Source organism: Schistocerca americana, chromosome 1, assembly GCF_021461395.2.
Source record: "Schistocerca americana isolate TAMUIC-IGC-003095 chromosome 1, iqSchAmer2.1, whole genome shotgun sequence".
In the NCBI taxonomy this organism is placed as follows: Eukaryota; Metazoa; Arthropoda; class Insecta; order Orthoptera; family Acrididae; genus Schistocerca; species Schistocerca americana.
In genome coordinates this window covers 646,595,461-646,617,161 of record NC_060119.1, presented here as the reverse complement: position 1 = coordinate 646,617,161, position 21,701 = coordinate 646,595,461, and the positions used below count along the sequence as shown (strand labels likewise).

The window sequence follows — 21,701 nt, the reverse complement described above, 5'->3', positions numbered from 1 at the left end:
CCGCGGCCGTCGAGGTGACCAGCTCTTCCCTCGTCTCGTTCCCCCAACTTTTTGACTAGTGATGGCGTTGTTTCATTGGAACATAAGAGGTATTCGATCTAATCGGGAGGAATTACAACTGCTCCTCCGCCTGCACTGTCCGCTCGTCCTTGGTCTCCAGGAAACCAAGTTGCGCCCGACTGACCGTAGTGCCTTTACCCACTATACCTCGGAGCGGTATGACCTCACACCTGTGGACGGTATCCCAGCTCATGGTGGGGTCATGTTGCTCGTTTGGGACGATGTCTATTACCATCCCATCCCATTGACCACCCCACTCCAAGCAATAGCTGTCCGCATTAATCTTTCTGCTTTTACTTTTTCAGTTTGTACCATCTACACTCCACCGTCATCTGCTGTTAGTCGGGCTGACATGATGCACCTGATCGTTCAGCTTCCTCTGCCGTTTTTATTGTTTGGCGATTTCAATGCCCATCATCCCCTTTGCGGCTCTCCTGCATCCTATCAGAGAGGCTCACTCTTGGCGGATGTCTTCAACCATCTCAATCTTGTCTGCCTCAATACTGGCGCCCCGACTTTCCTCTCGGACTCTACTCATACCTACTCCCACTTGGACCTCTCGATCTGTTCTACCACTCTTGCCCGTCGGTTCGAGTGGTATGTCCTTCCTGACACCTATTCGAGCGACCACTTCCCTTGTGTCGTTCGTCTCCTGCACCACACCCCATCCCCACGTCCTTCGAGCTGGAACATACCGAAAGCTGACTGGGGACTTTACTCCTCCCTGGCGACCTTTCTGGACCACGATTTTCCCAGTTGTGACAGTCAGGTTGAATACCTCACGGCTGTTATCATAAATGCTGCCGAACGTTCCATTCCTCGTACTACCTCTTCTTCACGTCGCATTTCCGTCCCCTGGTGGAACGAGGCTTGTATTGACGCTATCCGTGCTCGACGACGTGCTTTGCGCACCTTTTCCGCCATCCTACGTTGGCGAATTGTATTGAATACAAACGACTCCGAGCGCAATGCCGTAGAGTCATCAAAGACAGCAAAAAAGCTTGTTGGGCCTCTTTCACCAGCTCCTTTAACAGTTTTACTCCCTCTTCCGTCGTTTGGGGTGGCCTGCGCCGGCTGTCGGGCATTAAGGCCCACTCCTCAGTACCTGGCCTGACCTCAGGTAATGAGGTCCTTGTTGATCCTTTGGCTGTCTCCAACGCCTTTGGCCGCTTTTTCGCGGGGGTTTCAAGCTCCGCCCATTACCACCCTGCCTTCCTTCCCAGGAAAGAGGCAGAAGAGGCTCGGCGACCTTCCTTCCACTCGCTGAATCTGGAAACTTATAATGCCCACTTTACTATGCGGGAACTCGAACGTGCGCTTGCACTGTCCCGGTCCTCTGCTCTGGGGCCAGATGCCATTCACGTTCAGATGCTGGCACACCTTTCTCCGGCGGGTAAAAGCTTCCTTCTTCGTACCTACAATCGCGTCTGGATCAAAGGTCAGGTCCCCATGTGTTGGCGTGATGCCGTCGTTGTTCCTATACCCAAACCCGGGTAGGATAGACACCTTCCTTCTAGTTACCGCCCCATTTCTCTTACAAGCTGTGTCTGTAAGGTGATGGAGCGCATGGTTAATGCTCGGTTAGTCTGGATTCTTGAATCTCGACGGCTACTTACTAATGTCCAATGCGGCTTTCGTCACCGCCGCTCCGCTGTTGAACACCTTGTGACCTTGTCGACATTCATCATGAACAACTTTTTGCGAAGGCGCCAAACGGTAGCCGTGTTCTTCGACTTGGAGAAGGCTTATGATACCTGTTGGAGAGGAGGTATCCTCCGAACTATGCACAGGTGGGGCCTACGCGGTCGCCTGCCCCTTTTTATTGATTCCTTTTTAACGGATCGAAAGTTTAGGGTATGTGTGGGTTCCGTATTGTCCGATGTCTTCCTCCAGGAGGACGGAGTGCCTCAGGGCTCCGTCTTGAGCGTAGCCCTTTTTGCCATCGCGATCAATCCAATTATGGATTGCATTCCACCTAATGTCTCAGGCTTTCTCTATGTCGACGATTTCGCGATCTACTGCAGTGCCCAGAGAACATGTCTCCTGGAGCGCTGCCTTCAGCGTTGTCTAGACAGCCTCTACTCATGGAGCGTGGCAAATGGCTTCCGGTTCTCTGAAGAGAAGACGGTTTGTATCAACTTTTGGCGATATAAAGCGTTCCTTCCCCCATCCTTACATCTCGGTCCCGTTGTTCTCCCATTCGTGGAAACAACTAAGTTTCTAGGGCTCACGTTGGACAGGAAACTGTATTGGTCTCCACATGTCTCTTATTTGACGGCCCGTTGTACACGTTCCCTTAATGTCCTCAGAGTTCTTAGCGGTTCATCTTGGGGAGCGGATCGCACTGTCCTGCTTCACTTGTATCGGTCCGTAGTCCGATCGAAGCTGGATTATGGGAGCTTCGTCTACTCGTCCGCTCGGCCATCCCTCTTACGCCGGCTCAACTCCATCCACCATCGGGGGATACGTCTTGCGACTGGAGCCTTCTACACTAGTCCTGTCGAGAGTCTTTATGCTGAAGCTGCCGAGTTACCATTGACCTACCGGCGCGACGTACTGCTGTGTCGGTATGCCTGCTGGCTGTTGTCTATGCCCGACCACCCCGCTTACCAGTCCTTCTTCGCCGATTCTCTCGACTGTCAGTACGGGTTGTATGTCTCCGCCCTGCTGCCCCCCGGAGTCCGCTTCCGTCGCCTGTTTCGACAATTGGATTTTGCCCTCCCTACCACCTTCAGAGAGGGTGAGAGCCCGACACCACCTTGGCTCCAGGCTCCGGTTCATATTTATCTCGACCTCGGCTCACTCCCGAAGGAGGGTACTCCGGCTGCAGTGTATTGCTCACGGTTTGTCAAATTTCGTGCTCAACTTGCCAGTCACACCTTTATTTACACCGATGGCTCCAATACTGACGATGGTGTCGGCTGTGCCTTTGTCATCGGGGCCGCCACCATTAAATACCGGCTCTTCGACCAATGTTCCAGCTTTGCGGCCGAGCTTTCTGCTCTCCATCAGGCCGTTCAGTATGCCCGCCGCCACCGCCATTCATCGTACGTACTCTACTCTGACTCACTCAGTGCTCTTCAGAGCCTTGGAGCTCCCTATCCGGTCCATCCCTTGATTCAACGGATACAGCAGTCCCTCCATTCTTTCGCTGCTAATGGTTCTCCTGTCAGCTTTCTGTGGGTTCCCGGACATGTAGGAGTGCCTGGGAATGAGGCTGTGGATGCTGCACCCAAGGCTGCAGTCCTCCTGCCTCGGCCAGCCTCCCATTGTGTCCCGTCATCTGACATTCGTGGGGACGTGTGTAAGAGGCTTGTGTCGTTGTGGTGGGATGCTTGGTCATCCCTCCAAGGAAACAAGCTCCGGGCAGTCAAACCGCTCCCAACTGCTTGGACAACCTCCTCCCGACCATCTCGGGGATAGGAGGTCCATCTGAACAGGTTGCGGTTTGGGCATTGCCGGTTTAGCCACCGCTACCTGCTCTCCGGTGACCCAGCCCCGCAGTGCCCTTGTGGTAAGGCATTAACAGTGTGCCATGTTTTATTGTCGTGTCCCCGTTTTAGTCAATTTCGTGTTGTCCTGTCCCTGCCATCTACTTTACCAGATGTTTTAGCTGATGACGCTCGAGCAGCTGCTCGTGTTCTGCGTTTTATAACTTTGACTGGCTTGTCCAAAGACATCTAACCTTTTTACTTATTTTCTCTGCATCTTCGTCAGGTCCTTCTGGTGTCCCCCCCTTCCCCTTGAGTTTTACTAGATTCCATGTGCTCTAACAACAGTGACTGGGCGCTAATGACCTCAGCAGTTGAGCGCCCTTAAACCCCACAAAAAAAAGAAAAAGAAATTGTTACACAGTAATCCATTTAAGTTTTATTTTGTTTGTTTATTGTAAACATGTTCCATATGTTCATACAGTGCTGAGCTGGTTCTGGATGAAGAACATATCAAGATCATTGTTACAAATACTTGGTAGCAGCTGCATTTCACACACAAATAACTCGTGCAGCTCACATATGTAAACTTAATAATAGAATAGAAAGAGAGAGTGAGAAGAAACTACATGTATTTACTTATGAAAAAGGATTCCTTAGTTTTTTAAGCTTTTAATCCCTGTGATGTGTTTAATACTTTCATTCTTGTATACACAACACATCTTTGTGACAATATTCATGAGTTAAAGTCTGTACTTGCAGACCATCACAATTTATGAAATTCATTCTTGATCTGAACATACATGATCATTATACAGTTACAATTTAATTTGCTCTGTTAGCGAGCATCTTCCACTCAATCTATAAATGATTGTAATTTCCATTTACTAGAAACTGAAGAATGCTTTGCTTCTGGTTTCTTGATTTAGTTCGCTGTCTGAATGAAGACATAATGAAGTGATTGTATTATCGTCTGTAATAGCTGACAATTGTTCATCACTAAAAGTTCTTTCTAGACTGACAAAATTGGCCTTCCTTATGTTGGCTGAGGAGGAGTTGACTGTAAACAATGTGAAAAACTGGGATAGGAGGTTACTAGTTCTGTAACTGACAAATTTTCCGCTGGTTTCAGCAGAGGGGTTTCAGCAGAGGGGTTTCAGCAGAGGGGTTTCAGCAGAGGGGTTTCAGCAGAGGGGTTTCAGCAGAGGGGTTTCAGCAGAGGGGTTTCAGCAGAGGGGTTTCAGCAGAGGGGTTTCAGCAGAGGGGTTTCAGCAGAGGGGTTTCAGCAGAGGGGTTTCAGCAGAGGGGTTTCAGCAGAGGGGTTTCAGCAGAGGGGTTTCAGCAGAGGGGTTTCAGCAGAGGGGTTTCAGCAGAGGGGTTTCAGCAGAGGTTATTTATCCATACAGTACATACATTTTGATCAAAAGTATCCGGACATTGGCAAAAAATCTCTTAAAAGTTCGTGGCACCCTCCATCGGTAATGTTGGAATTCAATATTGTGTTGGCCCACCCATAGCCTTGATGACAGCTTTGACTCTTGCAGGTGTACATTGTCAGGTGCTGGAAGGTTTCTTGGGGAATGGCAGCTCATTCTTCATGGAGTGCTGCACTGAGGAGAGGTATCGATGTTGCTCGGTGAGGCCTGGCATTGTTTTGGCCCCACAGCTACACTGCCCCCCTTTTTTAAAACTGTTAGCTCTTTTGAAATTGAAAATATAATATTTTATATGGTTTATATGCATATGGTCACACAGTATTTTTAACCTGAAATAAACTGGACCAAGGAGGTGCAATCTCGATTTGTCTCAAGTTAATGTTTTCTGGGTGTTAACAATTACTTGAAAATACTCCTATTCATTTTTGCGGCACTCGTATGCTACAGTGGCTGTAAATGAATCCAAGTGTATCTGCTGCACCAAATTTGCTGCCACTTCCTGAGCTCTTCACAGCAAAGTTAATGATTGGCAATGCCAGGAGATATTTTACATAATAAGGTTTACATTAAGTTTAGCTTTTACAATTACTTATACAGAATATTGCTTACACTGGCACAGGTTTCAAACACAACTGTTATAAAATGGACCCCCCTCCTCATGGCTGATATGCCACTGCTTATGTAGTGTTTCAATAATTATAGATTTCGTCATCCATTATTACAGACAGAATATTTGACGATTACTGTCAGAATAATGTTGGCATTCACAAACTGATAGCAGAATATTACATAGTAATTTTTCCTTTTTATGTTGGAATAAAAAGATTACTTACTTTGTTAGTACCAAAATTTACAAAACATGTTTGCAAACAATATGTGTTACAAAATCATGAAATAAGAATGTTACAAATTTTACGTAAGTATGTAAATGTGGGAGCCTGACTCCTGAGGTCTACACTTAATGTCATATGTACCCCAACGATCATATGTTTATACATTTCAAACTCACTGGACTCGCATTTGGGAGGACGACGGTCCCACATTTGGCCACCATGATTTAGGTTTTCTGTGATTTCCGTAAATTGTTTAATGCATATGCTGGGATGGTTCCTTGAAAAGGACACAGCTATTTTCCTTCTCTCATCCGAGCTCATGCTCCATCTCTAATGACCTTGATGTCGATGGGACGTTAAACACTTAACCTCTTCCTCCTCCTCCATTTCAAATCCTTAAGTACTGTGGATGTTGATAGGAATGTAATTGCTATGGAGGGGTTTTCATACCACCTTTTTGTTTGTTACATATAAAACCATTGTTTTAATGAATATGTATTTTCATGATTTCTGTTACTTATTAACCTTCTTGCAAAAGACCTCACAAACTTAATTTTTTTTAAACAATGCAGAATTTAGTGCATTTGGATAAATAAAACACAATATTTACAGTATATTCTGATTTTATTTATTAATAAAATAACAGATCAGGGAGATGATAATGCAGATTTACAGTATAACTATATGGAAAAACACAATTTCATTTATGAGAAATTGTATGTGAAATCAGCTTAGTTTATAATTGTCTTTCCACCCTAGGGTAACTATTGCAGTCCATAATTACATAAAGGGAGAAACTTTGCCACATTTTCATTTTAAAGATGAAATAAAAAGTAGTTTGTATCGTTATTTGGCCACAAATAATACATTATCACTTTCATCCTCATGTATTTCATCCGAACCTTCCTACAGTGCTAGAAACAAATCAGAACACCACACTTTTGACGTAGATATTTTGTTTCCCTCATCAAGTGAGGGGAGCAAGGGCAAGTTTTTCAAACAGTTCTTTTTATTTGAGGCTCTTCTTGTATGTTTAGTATTCTTATGATGATGTTCTCACCCAACTCTTATGCCGCCCCCCCCCCCCCCCCCTCTCTCTCTCTCTCTCTCTCTCTCTCTCTCTCTCTCTCTCTCTCTCTCTCTCTCTCTCTCTCTCTCCCCCCCCCCCCCCTCCCTCCCTCTCTCCCCCTCCCTCCCTCTCTCCCCTTCCCTCCCTCTCTCTCCCCAAGAGGACTCACATTTCTCTTGTGAGTATGTGCTAGGGCACTATGGGGCTCCAGCCATTGCAGTGCTACTTCTCTTTCCATGTTCCTATTCTTTTTTCCTCTCTACCTTACCACTGGATGGTCTTCTTGATATGGATTGTGCTTGGATCCAGTATGTTTTGGGCACTTGTTTTCTTATCTGCCGTCTTTCTACAACTTTCAGTTGTTAACTATATTGTTCTCTTGTTGTGTTTGACCTGCTGCTACTTTTCTAAATTTTACGTAAGTGTGGATCATGCAGGGAAGGTCGTCCAGTATGACACGTATTCCACCTTTGTGCTTTTCTCCCTTCTTCCTTGCAATGGTACTATGCCTAAAACCCAGCACTGTAGCCATTTGGTTGCGGAGGTAGGAAGGTTGTCAAGTACCTGTGTGATAGCCCCCTAACCATTCAGGGATCGCACTGTTCATGCTCGAGCTGGAAACTCCCCATGCAAGCCAAGGAGTATGTGCCCGCTGTGACTGGGCACAGGGGCTCCTGATAAATGATTTACTAGACAGCTGATTGTTGGTGTGACTGGGTGGCATCTTTGGGAAGAGAATGGGTGGTACTGTGGTGGAAGATTTGCACATGAAGCAAATTGAACTTTCTTCTGCTGGTACTTGCATAGCCCCAGCAATCTTTTCTGAAGTTGAGACGTATTACAATGCAGAGAGTTATGACCCTCAGATGTTCAATTTCATGGCTTTTGCATGGGAGGAACATAAGAGACCAGGTGAGAAATAATCCTCCCAGTACTTGCTCTGTTCTAGGATGGACGGGGATTCCCTTCTGACTACAAAGCCTTTGTTCTTAGTTGAACATCTTGAGGACGAGTTTGAGGAAGTTGCAGAAATTCCAAAAACAAAAAGTGGCTTAAAATAGCCTCCCTCACTCAGTCATGGGCACTGCTTGCCTGCGATGAATCTGTTACAGGGTATCATTTTGCACTGAGCTCTTGTTTTTACAGACTGGTGATGAGTTGCATGCTAATTTGGAGAGTCGAAGTGTGCATTTTGTCAATTTTGTCCAGCAGACTGAAACAACAGAGTGGGTAGTGGATATTGGAGCCTTCATCTTGGCCTTTGAAGGACTCATTTCATGATGTCAAGCTATACAGGGTGTTACAAAAAGGTACGGCCAAACTTTCAGGAAACATTCCTCACACACAAAGAAAGAAAATATGTTATGTGGACATGTGTCTGGAAACGCTTACTTTCCATGTTGGAGTTCATTTTATTACTTCTCTTCAAATCGCATTAATCATGGAATGGAAACACACAGCAACAGAACGTACCAGCGTGACTTCAAACACTTTGTACAGGAAACGTTCAAAATGTGCTCCGTTAGCGAGGATACATGCATCCACCCTCCGTCGCATGGAATCCCTGATGCGCTGATGCAGCCCTGGAGAATGGCGTATTGTATCGCAGCCGTACCGGGGTTGCATAGACAAGAGCTTTCAAATGCCCCCATAAATGAAAGTCAAGAGGGTTGAGTCAGGAGAGCGTGGAGGCCATGGAATTGGTCTGCCTCTACCAATCCATCGATCACCGAATCTGTTGTTGAGAAGCGTACGAATATTTCGACTGAAATGTGCAGAAGCTCCATCGTGCGTGAACCACATGTTGTGTTGTGTCGTACTTGTAAAGGCACATGTTCTAGCAGCACAGGTAGAGTATCCCGTATGAAATCATGATAACGTGCTCTATTGAGCGTAGGTGGAAGAACAAACTAAAATGAGCTCTAACATGGAAATTAAGCGTTTCCGGACCCATGTCCACATAACGTCTTTCCTTTATTTGTGTGTGAGGAATGTTTCCTGAAAGTTTGGCCGTACCTTTTTGTAACACCCTGTATATTACTCCACCCAATGCCTGCACCATTTTAGGGATTGTGGCCACCAGTTGCACACAAAAGCTCCTTGGGGCCCCTCCCTCCATCTCTATATCATCTGTGGGGAATACCATGCGGTCCCCCCCCCCCCCCCCCCCCCCATTTATTAGACTACACCACTTCCAAATGCGAAAAGAAATTGTTCAGTGACTGTACTGCCATCCTGTGTGTCTTCTACATGTGGCCTTTGGTGCTGCCTGACTGCACATGCTCCGCTGGTTGTTTGGGGAGAGGGGGGGGGGGGCGCACCTTCTACTGATTCCCTGTGACCCTCTTCAGTCCTTCCAGAGCATCAGTTCCCTAACCCCCATGGATGTCAGTTCCAAACCCCCAACCAGAGAAGCAAAGCCCTCCTCTGGCATCCTTTACCATGCGCGGATCCCTCAGGACACTCCGTTTCCAGGACTCTGCAGATGGGCTACCAGATACCAGCCAGTCACTGAAAGAGCCACAGGTTGCAGGACATATGACTGGATCATATGACTGTATATCACTCCTCTGTCTGAGAATCTGGAACTGACAAGCCCTCACAGAAGTTGAAATGATCTAAGAACAAGGACAAGAAGTAACCCTCCAAAAAGGAGAGAGATTCTGTTGGCCCCTATGCTGCTGGACCCACCCATATTCTGCCTCTATATCTGATGGAGCATTCCTGGTGGCCCCTATGGCGCTGAATGCGCCCCCCCCCCCTCTCCCCCAACTATTCATCTACAACCCCCCCCCCCCAAACACACACACACACACACACACACACACACACACACACACACACACACACACACACACCTGCACGCTGACTCAGAATAAATGTGTTTTGATGATGTATATTCACCACCACTGGCAACAGGCAGCTCTGAGGTATGACTTGCCTACTTCATCCCTTCATGTCCTGACAGAATGCTGATAGTATGGAACTGTAGTGGTTTTTTCCACAATTTGGCTCAGGTGTGACATCTTTTGTGCACTTTCGTTGTTTCTTGCTTCAACCTCCAGGAAACTTGTTTCCCAGCAGCAATGTGGACCCCTACCTTCTGTGGCAATTGGGACTATTTTAAGTATCACACTGGCTGTGAAGAAGTGTTGAGTGGTGGCTGCCTGTAGTTTCTGGACTCTGTCTACAGGAAACATGTTCCACTCAACACAATTTTGTAGGCTGTGGCTGTTTGTGTGAAGGTATTTCTGGTATTTACCACCTGTAATATGTATCTCCTTCCCAACGATGGAGTGTCTGAGAATAGTTGGTTTGCACTGTTTCTTTCAGCTTGGAAAAAGATGTCTTGCTTCTTTTCATTAGCTAAGTTTCAGTGACCTCCAGAATATTTATATAGTTGGTGCCACTGCTAATACTAACCTTCTAAGTGTAGTATGCAGTTTCTCAGCTTGTGTTGTGTTGGAAGTCATTAATTTTTACAAATAAATCTTCACTTCCTGCACTATCTGACACTTTGATGCGTACAGTAGTTAATTTACACACCCACAAATTGTAAAAGGAAACTATCAGTACTGGGGTGACAGATTGCAGTTTACTTCCAGTTGTTTCATGCAAGTAACACCAACACACATGTGTATAATTTTCTGTAAACAAGTTAAAAACAGAGAGTTGTACTTACTACAACTGTGAGTCTCCCTCAAAAGTTAATGATGATTGTGTTTGTCCGCACTGGGTCATAAACAGATTCCATAATTTGTACTTTTTTTTCAGCTTTCCCTGGCTCTCTCTGCCTGATGTGTTTCTTATTGACCATTACATCACCTGACTAATATGATGTGTTCTTAGAGAACACATTCAGCTAAGGAAATTGAAGTAAACGACCTATCTGCATAACAAATTTATCAGGCCGAAGTAATATTTGGGCATATTTGATACTTTTTCATGCAATTTATCTGATATCTGCATAGCCCACAATTAGATAACAGTGAACAAGTAAAAACCTTTTTCCCAAAAATGAATGCTCACCAGTGAATTGGTTCCCAAAATTGAGTGAGTTGGTCCACCTCTAATGTTTGTTGCCTATCATATGAATTGCTCTATAGATCGTGAGCATTTGGTGCCTGTAAACTGCATGTTATGCAAGAGTCACTTTCAAATGGTTCTTTCTCAGCATAGTTTTTCATATATTGCCTAATATTTCAAGCCTCTCAGTACCAATTTAAGTTGCTTCTGTCAATAAATGAAGCAGTGTCATTTTTTGCAGTTGGAGTTGAAAGAAGGGAAACACTAACACAAGTCTTACCTATCTTCTGTACTGAATGCGCAGACTGAGAACATGAAGTAAAACTAGAGCTGACTTCCTGTATTTCTGACATCTTCACCAGCTTCATTAATGTCTTCTTTGGGTGATTCCAGTTTTACTACTGCACTCTGAAAAAATGATTTAATTGATCCTTGCAAAGGTCTTCTCTGAGCTGTTCGCAAGCACCCACTATTACATTCACTTGCTGATGCCTATGGGTGTGCTGTTGTTACATCACTACAAATTAAACTCCGAGACACTCTAATGTCTAAAGCATTGTAAGAGTTGAATTTGGTAAGCATTGTCTTGTTTAAGTAATGTTTCTTTCATTTCAAGTTTTTGTGATCTGATGCGATACTCCTTAGATATTGATAGAAATTGATTTAAGTTTTGGTGCTAAGTTAAGCTTCGACATCAGTGGAATATGGGGTGTGGCAAAAGTGGAAAGGAGAATTTTGTCCCCATGTAGAGGAGGGATGTAAGGGTGAGAGCCTTATCTGTCTACTATACACTGGTGTCACTTATGGTATACCTGCCTGCAGATAATCAGCAGCTGTGATATAAATTACACAGGGGAGTAACAAGGTTGTGTGAAAGCATATCATGGAATTGTTCATGTTGAAACACACTCGTTATGCTATTTATTTTTCACTTGTCACACAACTATAGTCCTACAGCATTTAGATCACTAGAGTTGGCAGCAGTCATAAACAAAAGACAGTTGACTTGAAGTGTATTGACATTTACCAGTAACAAGCAGAGAGCCAAAGCTCAGCTCAACATTGCAACTTGTAGGTAAAGTGCCACTGCTCACTGCTGCAAAACTTCGCAATACTTCGCAATCCAGCTGTCATTGTAAGTGTTCAATAGACAAAATTCTATATAATTCTGATTACAACTAATAATTGCCATATTTTAATGTAAGCAATTCTGAAGGGAAAGGCAGGTTGGGTTGGGGGAAGCTTCACGGCTCAGGGTCTCAATCACTGAAATCTTGAAATCAGGGTCATTACCGATATAGTCAGTCTTCATTTGAGATTTCACCGAGTCATTATTGAACATCCACATCTGTCTCGCATAAAACATGTTGCATAGAACATATTGTTCGCTTTATGTTGTTCACTAAGACTCCTTAAAAATCATACGTTAATGTACTGTCCCACCAGTTGATGTAGGCCACTAAGCAAAAGAATGAAAATATACTGGAAGTATGACAGAAGTCCAGTTGAATTTAGATTAGAATAAAGCAGCTCATCCAGTACTGTTTTCTGCTTTCCAGTTGTCATAAGAATGACTTTTTGGTTGTTCAGCATAAGGCTTTAAAATTTTAAACAATGTGGATGTATGGGCATTCAAATCTATCATCTACGTAATCTTCTATAACAATGTAGAGGTGCATTTTCATATTCTTCCTGCTTGTGTAAAGTATAACTGGGACAAAAACACTGGATTGTCCACCAGTGCCTAGGTTAGTGGAGTAATCACCTCAAAATGACCTGCAGTCAAATCGAGTCGTCGCTCACCTCCACTCAGACAGTCTTGGCCCCCCTGCGGGTCCGGGGATTAGAATAGGCCCGCGGTATTCCTGCCTGTCGTAAGAGGCGACTAAAAGGAGTCCATCCCCCTCACGGGGGTAGTTAGTGCCTGCGTCCGGAGACGGACGGTTCCACGACCTATAATCGTGGTCTTTTTGGTTTTTCACTTCTCGTTTCTTCCTTCCTTTTGTTGGTTCCTTTCCTTGCTCTTCTCGACCTCACTGTCTTCCTTACTCATTCCCTTGACTTCTCCTTGCCTTCTCATTGCCTTTTTCTCCTTGCCTTCTCATTGCCTTTTTCTCCTTGCCTTCTCATTGCCTTTTTCTCCTTGCCTTCTCATTGCCTTTTTCTCCTTGCCTTCTCATTGCCTTTTTCTCCTTGCCTTCTCATTGCCTTTTTCTCCTTGCCTTCTCATTGCCTTTTTCTCCTTGCCCTCTCATTGCCTTTTTTTCCTTGCCTTCTCCTTGCCTTTTTCTCCTTGCCTTCTCCTTGCCTTTTTCTCCTTGCCTTCTCATTACCTTCTTCTCCTTGCCTTCTCATTACCTTCTTCTCCTTGCCTTCTCATTACCTTCTTCTCCTTGCCTTCTCTGGTCTCCGCCTCGGCGTTTGAGACAGTCTGTCCTTTCTCCCTCTCTCTCTTCTTTTTCCTCTTCTTCCTTCCTCCCTGTGCGTGCCTGAAGGCCGACCCACGCGTTCGCACGCGTAGCCGGTGACGGGGTAACGCGTAATTCCCCGCCCTGGGTAGACATGTAAGGCACGCGCGTACCCCCTGGTAAAGGCCAGGCCCGGGGAGGGGTGATTGCCTGAGCTGATACCTTCTGACCATGCCGATTGGTCCCTCCGTCTGTTTCTCGGGAGGTGTGACCTGAGGTGTAAACATTCACCTAAGGCGGGAGTGCCCTCTGAGAGGGTCCCCACAAGGAAGGAGCGCGCCATCGGAGACGCTGGCAATCATGGGGGATTCCTCCGCAATGGATTCTACTCCATCTCTTTCGACTTCGACTCAAAAACGGAAACGTGACCAGCCAACAGTGACAACAGTACTACCGCCTGCCCCACAGTTCCTCGTAGTTTCTCGATCTGAGGACGGTAAGGATTTTTCCTCTGTCAACCCTTTCGTTATTCAGAAGGGCGTAGATGCCATAGCCGGATCTGTCAAATCTTGTACCAGGTTGCGAAACGGCACCTTATTACTAGAAACTGAGAGTGCCTTTCAGGCACAAAAACTGCTTAGGGCCACCCTCCTGTACACGTTCCCTGTCCGGGTGGAGGCCCACCGAACTTTGAACTCGTCTCGTGGTGTAGTGTATACTAGCTCCCTCGACGGATTGACTGATGAGGAGCTTCAATCATTCCTCGCTGAGCAGGGCGTGACGGCTGTCCATAGGGTCATGAAAAAGGTCAACAATGACCTTGTACCAACCCGGACAATTTTCTTGACCTTCGATAGTGTTAAGCTGCCATCGCGCATCAAGGCGGGCTACGAGGTTATTTCTGTTCGCCCCTATGTCCCGACACCTACGCGCTGTTACCAGTGTCAGCGTTTCAATCACACTAGACAGTCTTGTTCCAATGCGGCTAAATGTGTCACTTGTGGCAGGGATGCCCATGAGGGTGACTGTCCACCTCCGTCTCCTCGTTGTGTGAACTGTCAGGGTGACCATGCCGCATCCTCCCGCGACTGTCCTGTCTATAAGGAAGAACGCTGTATCCAAGAAATTCGGGTCAAAGAGAAAGTGTCCACCTCGGCTGCTCGCAAGCTATTGGCTAGTAGGAAGCCCACGCTGCTCCCAGCGGGGAAATACAGTACTGTCCTCGCCTCTCCTCGGACTACCCGGGAGGTAGCAACCCAGACATGCGATCTGACCTTCAGCACCACGGTCGTCCGTTCGGCCAGTGCTAAGATCGCGCGGTCGACGTCTCCTCTTCCTCCCATCACCCCACAGACACGAGCACCTTCCTCAGCTTCTGCTAAGACGAAGACATCGAAGTCAGATGCACGGGCCTTCAAGAAGGAACCATCCCGTGCAGACTTCCTCCGTACCTCGACCTCCCAGCCTTCGACCGGTACTTCCACTACACGTCCTTCCAAAAAGGCGCATAGGAAGCACAGTTCTCCTTCTCCGCCACGGCGCATTCCTTCTCCTGCGCCACCCAGCGGTTGCCGCCCCAGGCCGTCATCTGTTTCGCCTGGCCGCATCGCTGGTAGCCGTACATCTGGCCGTTCACTGGCGGAGGAAGCTCCCCCTCCCGGCCATCCTCCCGAGATGGCCGATGACCCTATAGACCACATGGACGATGACTGTCCGCCTACTGATAGCGGCGGCAGTGCTCGCTCGAAGCCAGGCCCTAAGCGGCCTTCGAGGTGACCACTTCTCTCATCTTCCTTTTCTTACGATGGCACTTATTCACTGGAATATTCGCAGCATTCGCTCCAACCGAGAGGACTTGAAGTTGCTGCTCCGCTTGCACCGTCCGCTTGTCGTAGCCCTCCAGGAAACGAAGCTACGCCCATGCGATCAAATTGCCTTGGCACACTACACCTCTGTGCGTTTTGACCTACCCCCTGTGGTAGGTATCCCAGCTCATGGAGGGGTTATGTTGCTGGTCCAGGATGATATTTACTATGATCCCATCACGTTGCACACCGGCCTGCAGGCAGTTGCCATCCGCATTACTCTCCCCACTTTTACGTTTTCCTTTTGTACCGTTTACACTCCATCGTCATCTGCCGTTACCAGGGCAGACGTGATGCAACTTATTGCTCAGCTACCTACACCATTTTTGTTAACTGGAGACTTCAATGCCCACCATCCCCTTTGGGGCTCTCCAGCATCCTGCCCGAGGGGCTCCTTGTTAGCAGACCTTTTCAACCAGCTCGATCTTGTCTGCCTCAATACTGGCGCCCCTACTTTTCTTTCGGACACATCTCACACCTATTCCCATTTAGACCTCTCTATATGTACTCCCCAACTTGCACGCCGGTTTGAGTGGTATGCACTTTCTGATACATATTCGAGCGACCACTTCCCGTGTGTTATCCAACTCCTGCAGCATACCCCCTCTCCGTGCTTCTCTCATTGGACCATCTCCAAGGCAGACTGGGGGCTCTTCTCTTCCAGGGCGACCTTTCAGGATCAAACCTTTACAAGTTGCGATCGTCAGGTCGCACACCTCACGGAAGTCATTCTCGCTGCTGCTGAATATTCCATCCCTCACCCTCCTTCTTCTCCACGTCGCGTACCGGTCCCCTGGTGGACCGCGGCATGTAGAGACGCTTTACGTGCTCGTCGACGTGCTTTATGCACATTTAAACGCCACCCTACAGTGGCGAATTGTATCAATTATAAACGATTACGTGCTCAGTGTCGTCGTATTATTAAAGAAAGCAAGAAAGCCAGCTGGGCTGCTTTCACAAGCACCTTCAACAGTTTTACTCCTTCTTCTGTTGTCTGGGGTAGCCTGCGCCGGCTATCTGGTACTAAGGTCCACTCACCAGTTTCTGGCTTGAAGGTCGCGAATGACGTCCTTGTAGCCCCTGAGGCTGTCTCCAATGCCTTCGGTCGCTTTTTCGCAGAGGTTTCGAGCTCCGCTCATTACCACCCTGCCTTCCTCCCCCGCAAACAGGCAGAGGAGGCTAGGCCACCTAACTTCCGCTCCTCGAATTGTGAAAGTTATAATGCCCCATTCACCATGCGGGAACTCGAAAACTCACTTGGCCGATCACGGTCCTCTGCTCCAGGGCCAGATTCTATTCATATTCAGATGCTGAAGAACCTTTCTCCTGCGGGTAAAGGTTTTCTTCTTCGTACATATAATCGCATCTGGATTGAGGGACATGTTCCCGCATGCTGGCGCGAGTCTATTGTTGTCCCGATTCCTAAGCCGGGGAAGGACAAGCACTTGCCTTCCAGTTATCGACCTATCTCGCTTACCAGCTGTGTCTGTAAAGTGATGGAGCGAATGGTTAACTCTCGATTGGTTTGGCTGCTCGAGTCTCGACGCCTACTTACCAATGTACAATGTGGATTTCGTAGGCGCCGCTCTGCTGTTGACCATCTGGTTACCTTGTCGACCTTCATTATGAATAACTTCTTGCGGAAGCGCCCGACCGCGGCTGTGTTCTTTGATTTGGAGAAGGCTTACGACACCTGTTGGAAGGCGGGCATTCTCCGCACCATGCATACATGGGGCCTTCGCGGTCGCCTTCCTCTTTTTATTCGTTCCTTTTTAATGGATCGACAGTTCAGGGTACGTGTGGGTTCTGTCCTGTCCGACACCTTTCGCCAGGAGAATGGGGTGCCACAGGGCTCAGTCTTGAGCGTCGCTCTCTTCGCCATCGCGATCAATCCAATAATGGATTGCCTCCCAGCTGATGTATCAGGCTCCCTTTTCGTGGACGATTTTACCATCTATTGCAGCGCGCAGTGTACACGTGTCCTGGAGCGCTGTCTTCAGCGTTCTCTTGACCGTCTTTACTCCTGGAGTGTCGCCAATGGCTTCCGTTTTTCTGCCGAGAAGACGGTCTGTATTAACTTCTGGCGCTACAAAGAGTTTCTCCCACCGTCCTTACGACTCGGTCCCGTTGCTCTCCCAATCGTGGAGACAACCAAATTTTTAGGCCTTACATTTGACAGGAAACTTAACTGGTCTCCACATGTGTCCTATTTGGCCGCCCGTTGTACCCGTTCTTTAAATGTCCTCCGTGTTCTCAGTGGTCTGTCGTGGGGAGCGGATCGAACTGTCCTACTTCGTCTATATCGGTCGATCGTCCGCTCCAAGCTGGATTATGGGAGCTTCGTATACTCCTCTGCACGGCCATCCATCTTACGCCGCCTCAACTCCATACAACATCGGGGTTTACGACTTGCGATCGGAGCATTTTATACCAGTCCCGTAGAGAGTCTTCATGCTGACGCTGGCGAATTGCCACTCACCTACCGGCGCGATATACTGCTTTGTCGGTATGCCTGTCGGCTACTGTCAATGCCCGACCATCCGTCTTATCGTTCCTTTTTTGACGACTCTCTTGACCGTCAATACGGGTTGTATGTCTCTGCCCTGCTACCCCCTGGAGTTCGCTTTCGTCGCCTCCTTCAACACCTTAATTTTTCACTCCCTGCAACCTTTCGAGTGGGCGAGAGCCGCACGCCACCTTGGCTCCAGGCTCAGGTCCGCGTTCACCTTGACCTCAGCTCGCTCCCAAAAGAGGTCACCCCCGGTTCAGTCTACCACTCCCGTTTTTTGGAACTTCGTTCAAAGTTCATCGACATGACATTCATTTATACAGATGGCTCTAAGACCAATGACGGGGTCGGGTGTTCCTTTATTGTCGAGGCACAAAGTTTCAAATACCGGCTCCATGACCATTGTTCTGTCTTCACAGCTGAGCTCTTTGCCCTCTACCAGGCTGTTCTTTATGTCTGCCGCCACCGACATTCTGCTTATGTCATCTGCTCAGATTCCCTGAGCGCCATCCAGAGCCTCAGTGATCCGTACCCGGTTCACCCTTTCGTACACCGGATCCAACGCTCTCTTCAGCAGCTGGTGGACGTCGGTTCTCCAGTTAGCTTTATGTGGGTTCCTGGCCATGTCGGTATCCCTGGGAACGAAGCTGCAGATGCCGCGGCCAAGGCTGCGGTCCTCCAGCCTCGGACAGCTTTTTGTTGCGTCCCTTCGTCCGATTTTAGCAGGGTGATTTGTCGGCGCATCTTATCTCTGTGGCATGCCGATTGGGCTGCACTTACCGACAACAAGCTTCGGGCCTTAAAACCTCTTCCCGTGGCTTGGACGTCCTCCTCACGCCCTTCTCGGCGGGAGGAGGTCATTTTAGCCCGGTTAAGAATTGGACACTGCCGGTTCAGCCATCGCCATCTGCTGACGGCTGCGCCGGCGCCGTTCTGCCCATGTGGGCACTTGCTGACGGTTAGACACATTTTAATGTCCTGTCCAGATCTTAACACACTGCGCCTCGATCTTAACCTGCCAAATACTTTCGATGCCATTTTAGCGGATGACCCACGAGCAGCTGCTCGTGTTCTTCGTTTTATCAATTTGACAAACCTCGCTAAGGACATTTGATGATGCTGTTTTTTAATCCTATGCCTGTCAGTCTGTCTTTTATCGTGTTTTCCCTTTTAGTTGTTGTGGTCAACTTGTGCCTCGCGGTGTATTCTTAGAGTAGTCAGGGCGCTAATGACCATTGAAGTTGTGCGCCCTAAAACCACAAAAAAAAAAAAAAAAAAAAAAAAAAGACAGTCTTGGGATGTGTTACTGCAATTTCCACCTCTGCAGATTAACAATGTTCTTATGGGGAAGTGACTCAGTACCTAGGTGACATATAACTGCCCATCTAAACATAACAAGGACTGATAAAAAATAAATAAAATAATCTACTTATCAACTGGCGGCAGGAGAAAACGCACAAAAGATGTGGAAACACATGAGATTTTGAAGCCAGCGGCTCTTTCTTCTGGCAAATGGTTTGAAGGGATACGAAGAGGGATGATGGAAAAGGACAAGTGCACTTTTGGAAATGAGAAATGTTTTGGGAAAGTCACCCCGAACCCTGGGTCAGGAGAGACGTACTGTACCAGAGGGGAAGGAAAGACTGACTGTTGGTGCTAGTACCAGATGAGGCCTTTTTTTTTGTGAAAGGAGATAGTAAAAGACTTTGACATTAGCTTTTGTGTCTCAACTAATGTTTATTACGCTGGTCAGACAGCGGTTCAAAAATCAAAGAGTAGAGCAAATAAGTAAAATAAAATTTTATTATTTTATGAATTCTTATTGCTGAATACAGGCCCTCCAGTTCATAGTGAGAAAGGTCCCATGGGACTTTCAGCTGACCCAAGGCTTCATCTGGAAATAAGATATATTTAGTCAGGTTCCTCATCGGTCAGTAATTTTTCATGGGTTCCTGATGACATAGTGATTAGCCTTACGTAACAGTGCTAGTGATCAACACTATCAAAACTTTGATAGTCTCGCACAAGATAGCCACTGGCAAAACAGTTCTTCACTAAAATCTGAAGTTTTTGATAACTATTTTGTCATGTTTTTGAGGCACTAAAAGATAAGTTACGTCTACTGTAGCTGCCTCTTTATACAGCCTGGTGCCAAAATATCACTGCATCTTTTTGAAAAAATTTATTTGGACACATGCAGAAACAGACTTTACTTCGAGCAGCTGCAACATTGCACAATCTTTGTATTTTCATAGATCCTTCTGCAACACAGCTTGAATAGGATATTATCTCAGTTATGCTACTGTGGTCTTTTATAGCAACTGGCTTATAGGAACTGGGTTCAGACCCAAGGTAGTGTGTGGAGACTAGCAGTAGATACTAAGCAACTGTAAATGACAAAAATTAAACAGTTTTAGTGGGACAGGAAATAGTATACAGTGATCATTCACTGTCCTGTCATTCAGATCTAAACATTAGCTGTATGTTAGTTTGTGATCCTTATATTTGGTCTTACTAGGTCCACATAGGTGGGCAATGTTATCTGCATAATTTTCTAAAAAGGCCTTCATTACTAGAGTGACAAAATAGGTCTTGCAGCTAAATGTTAACTTCTGATATTGGGGCATGGGAGCAATCATAAACTAGAATTTTTATTTAGAGTCTGTGCTTGTGAGACCTCAGTTCACCTTTTATCAGCAGATTTAATGGGCTAACTGTTCCTTTTACTTACAGGTAGTTAAATCTGTCATGTTCAAAACTTTCATGTGGCAATTTTCTTTCTTGTAGGTTGCATGGTTCTTATGAGGCACTTAAAGGTGGAACAACATGTGAGGCAATGGAAGATTTTACAGGTGGTGTTACAGAAATGTTTGAGCTGAAAGAAGCTCCACCAAATTTGTACAAAATCATGCTGAAAGCTTATGAACGTGGCTCTTTAATGGCATGCTCAATTGAGGTTTGTATTTTTTTTTTGCATTGCTTATGAAGTCTAAATATTCATTTAACATACTCATGGAAGTACTAAGTACAAGGTTTAAAAGACTCCACCCACTTTACCAACCCCAATCCTTCCTCCCACAATATCCTTGCACTCCATCCTCCTAAGGTAACAAAAGTAAGACATCAGTTCGTTCTAGTATGAAAACCTATTGACATATTTGTGATTAAATGCTCTCAAAATGTTTAACGTGAGCTACAATAAGATACTGCAATACACACACCTTGCCCCTTTTTGCTCTTTTCTTAACCTTGTCCTCTTAAAATTGACCAACTACTAGTATAGTTTCTAGCTACCAATTACAATTTATTTTGTTAGATAATCAATGCTTCCATTGCATCCTTGACACTAGCAGAAATTTGTTGTTAAAATGTGCCCTGCAATTGTAAGAGACTTCTGTAGCACTATTTGCTGTTCATCAATGTCTTACATGTAATTTTCAAGAAAAACATTCCTGAACTTGCTATAGGATGGGCCTTTACATTCACAAAGAAGCAAGCAGTGTTCATGTAAGATGGAACTCGGGCACATAAAAGTAACATTGTTTGAGATGTAGTGAATGATCTTTACAATGATGGATGTATAGGTACAGGAGGATGGAGTTCTATGGCCTGTACAACTCCCATCATCAATCCTTTGAATTATCTGCTGAACCACAGGAAACAACTGGTGTATGCGTCAGAAATTTCTAATGCAGGCACATTTAGCAGTGTATCATGAAAGCATGCAAAACACATTTGACAGTGTCCACAGGTGTTGTAATGGGTTTGAAAATTCTAGAAGAGGCAAGCAGAGAGTATTTTAAACATTTCTTACAACTTTCTGGTCTTTCACTAATAACAGAAATAGTAAGGATTTTTGAACACATACTTTTTTCCTTGCCTATGTGCAAGGAATCAGCCATTAAAGTTTATAAAAACATTTATGGCACCCTGTATATGGTCCACCAAGTCATGGAGAACTTCCCATTGTATTTAAGGATGGACTTCTGTCTCTGATGAGTGAGGTGACACAGTTGGTGACACACTGAAATCACATTCAGAATGACTTGGATTCAAACAACTGT

General features: G+C 46.2%; 1 protein-coding gene across 5 annotated transcripts in view; it reads left to right on the top strand.

The window, feature by feature from the left end:
- Window positions 1-21,701, top strand: part of LOC124607819 (calpain-A) — a 602,483-nt gene that overhangs the window by 487,404 nt on the left and 93,378 nt on the right. For all 5 annotated transcript variants that reach the window (XM_047139938.1, XM_047139936.1, XM_047139939.1 and 2 more), the window contains one exon: window positions 20,425-20,593. In XM_047139938.1, the coding sequence (XP_046995894.1) occupies window positions 20,425-20,593 (169 nt within the window). The remainder of the gene's footprint in view (window positions 1-20,424; window positions 20,594-21,701) is intronic.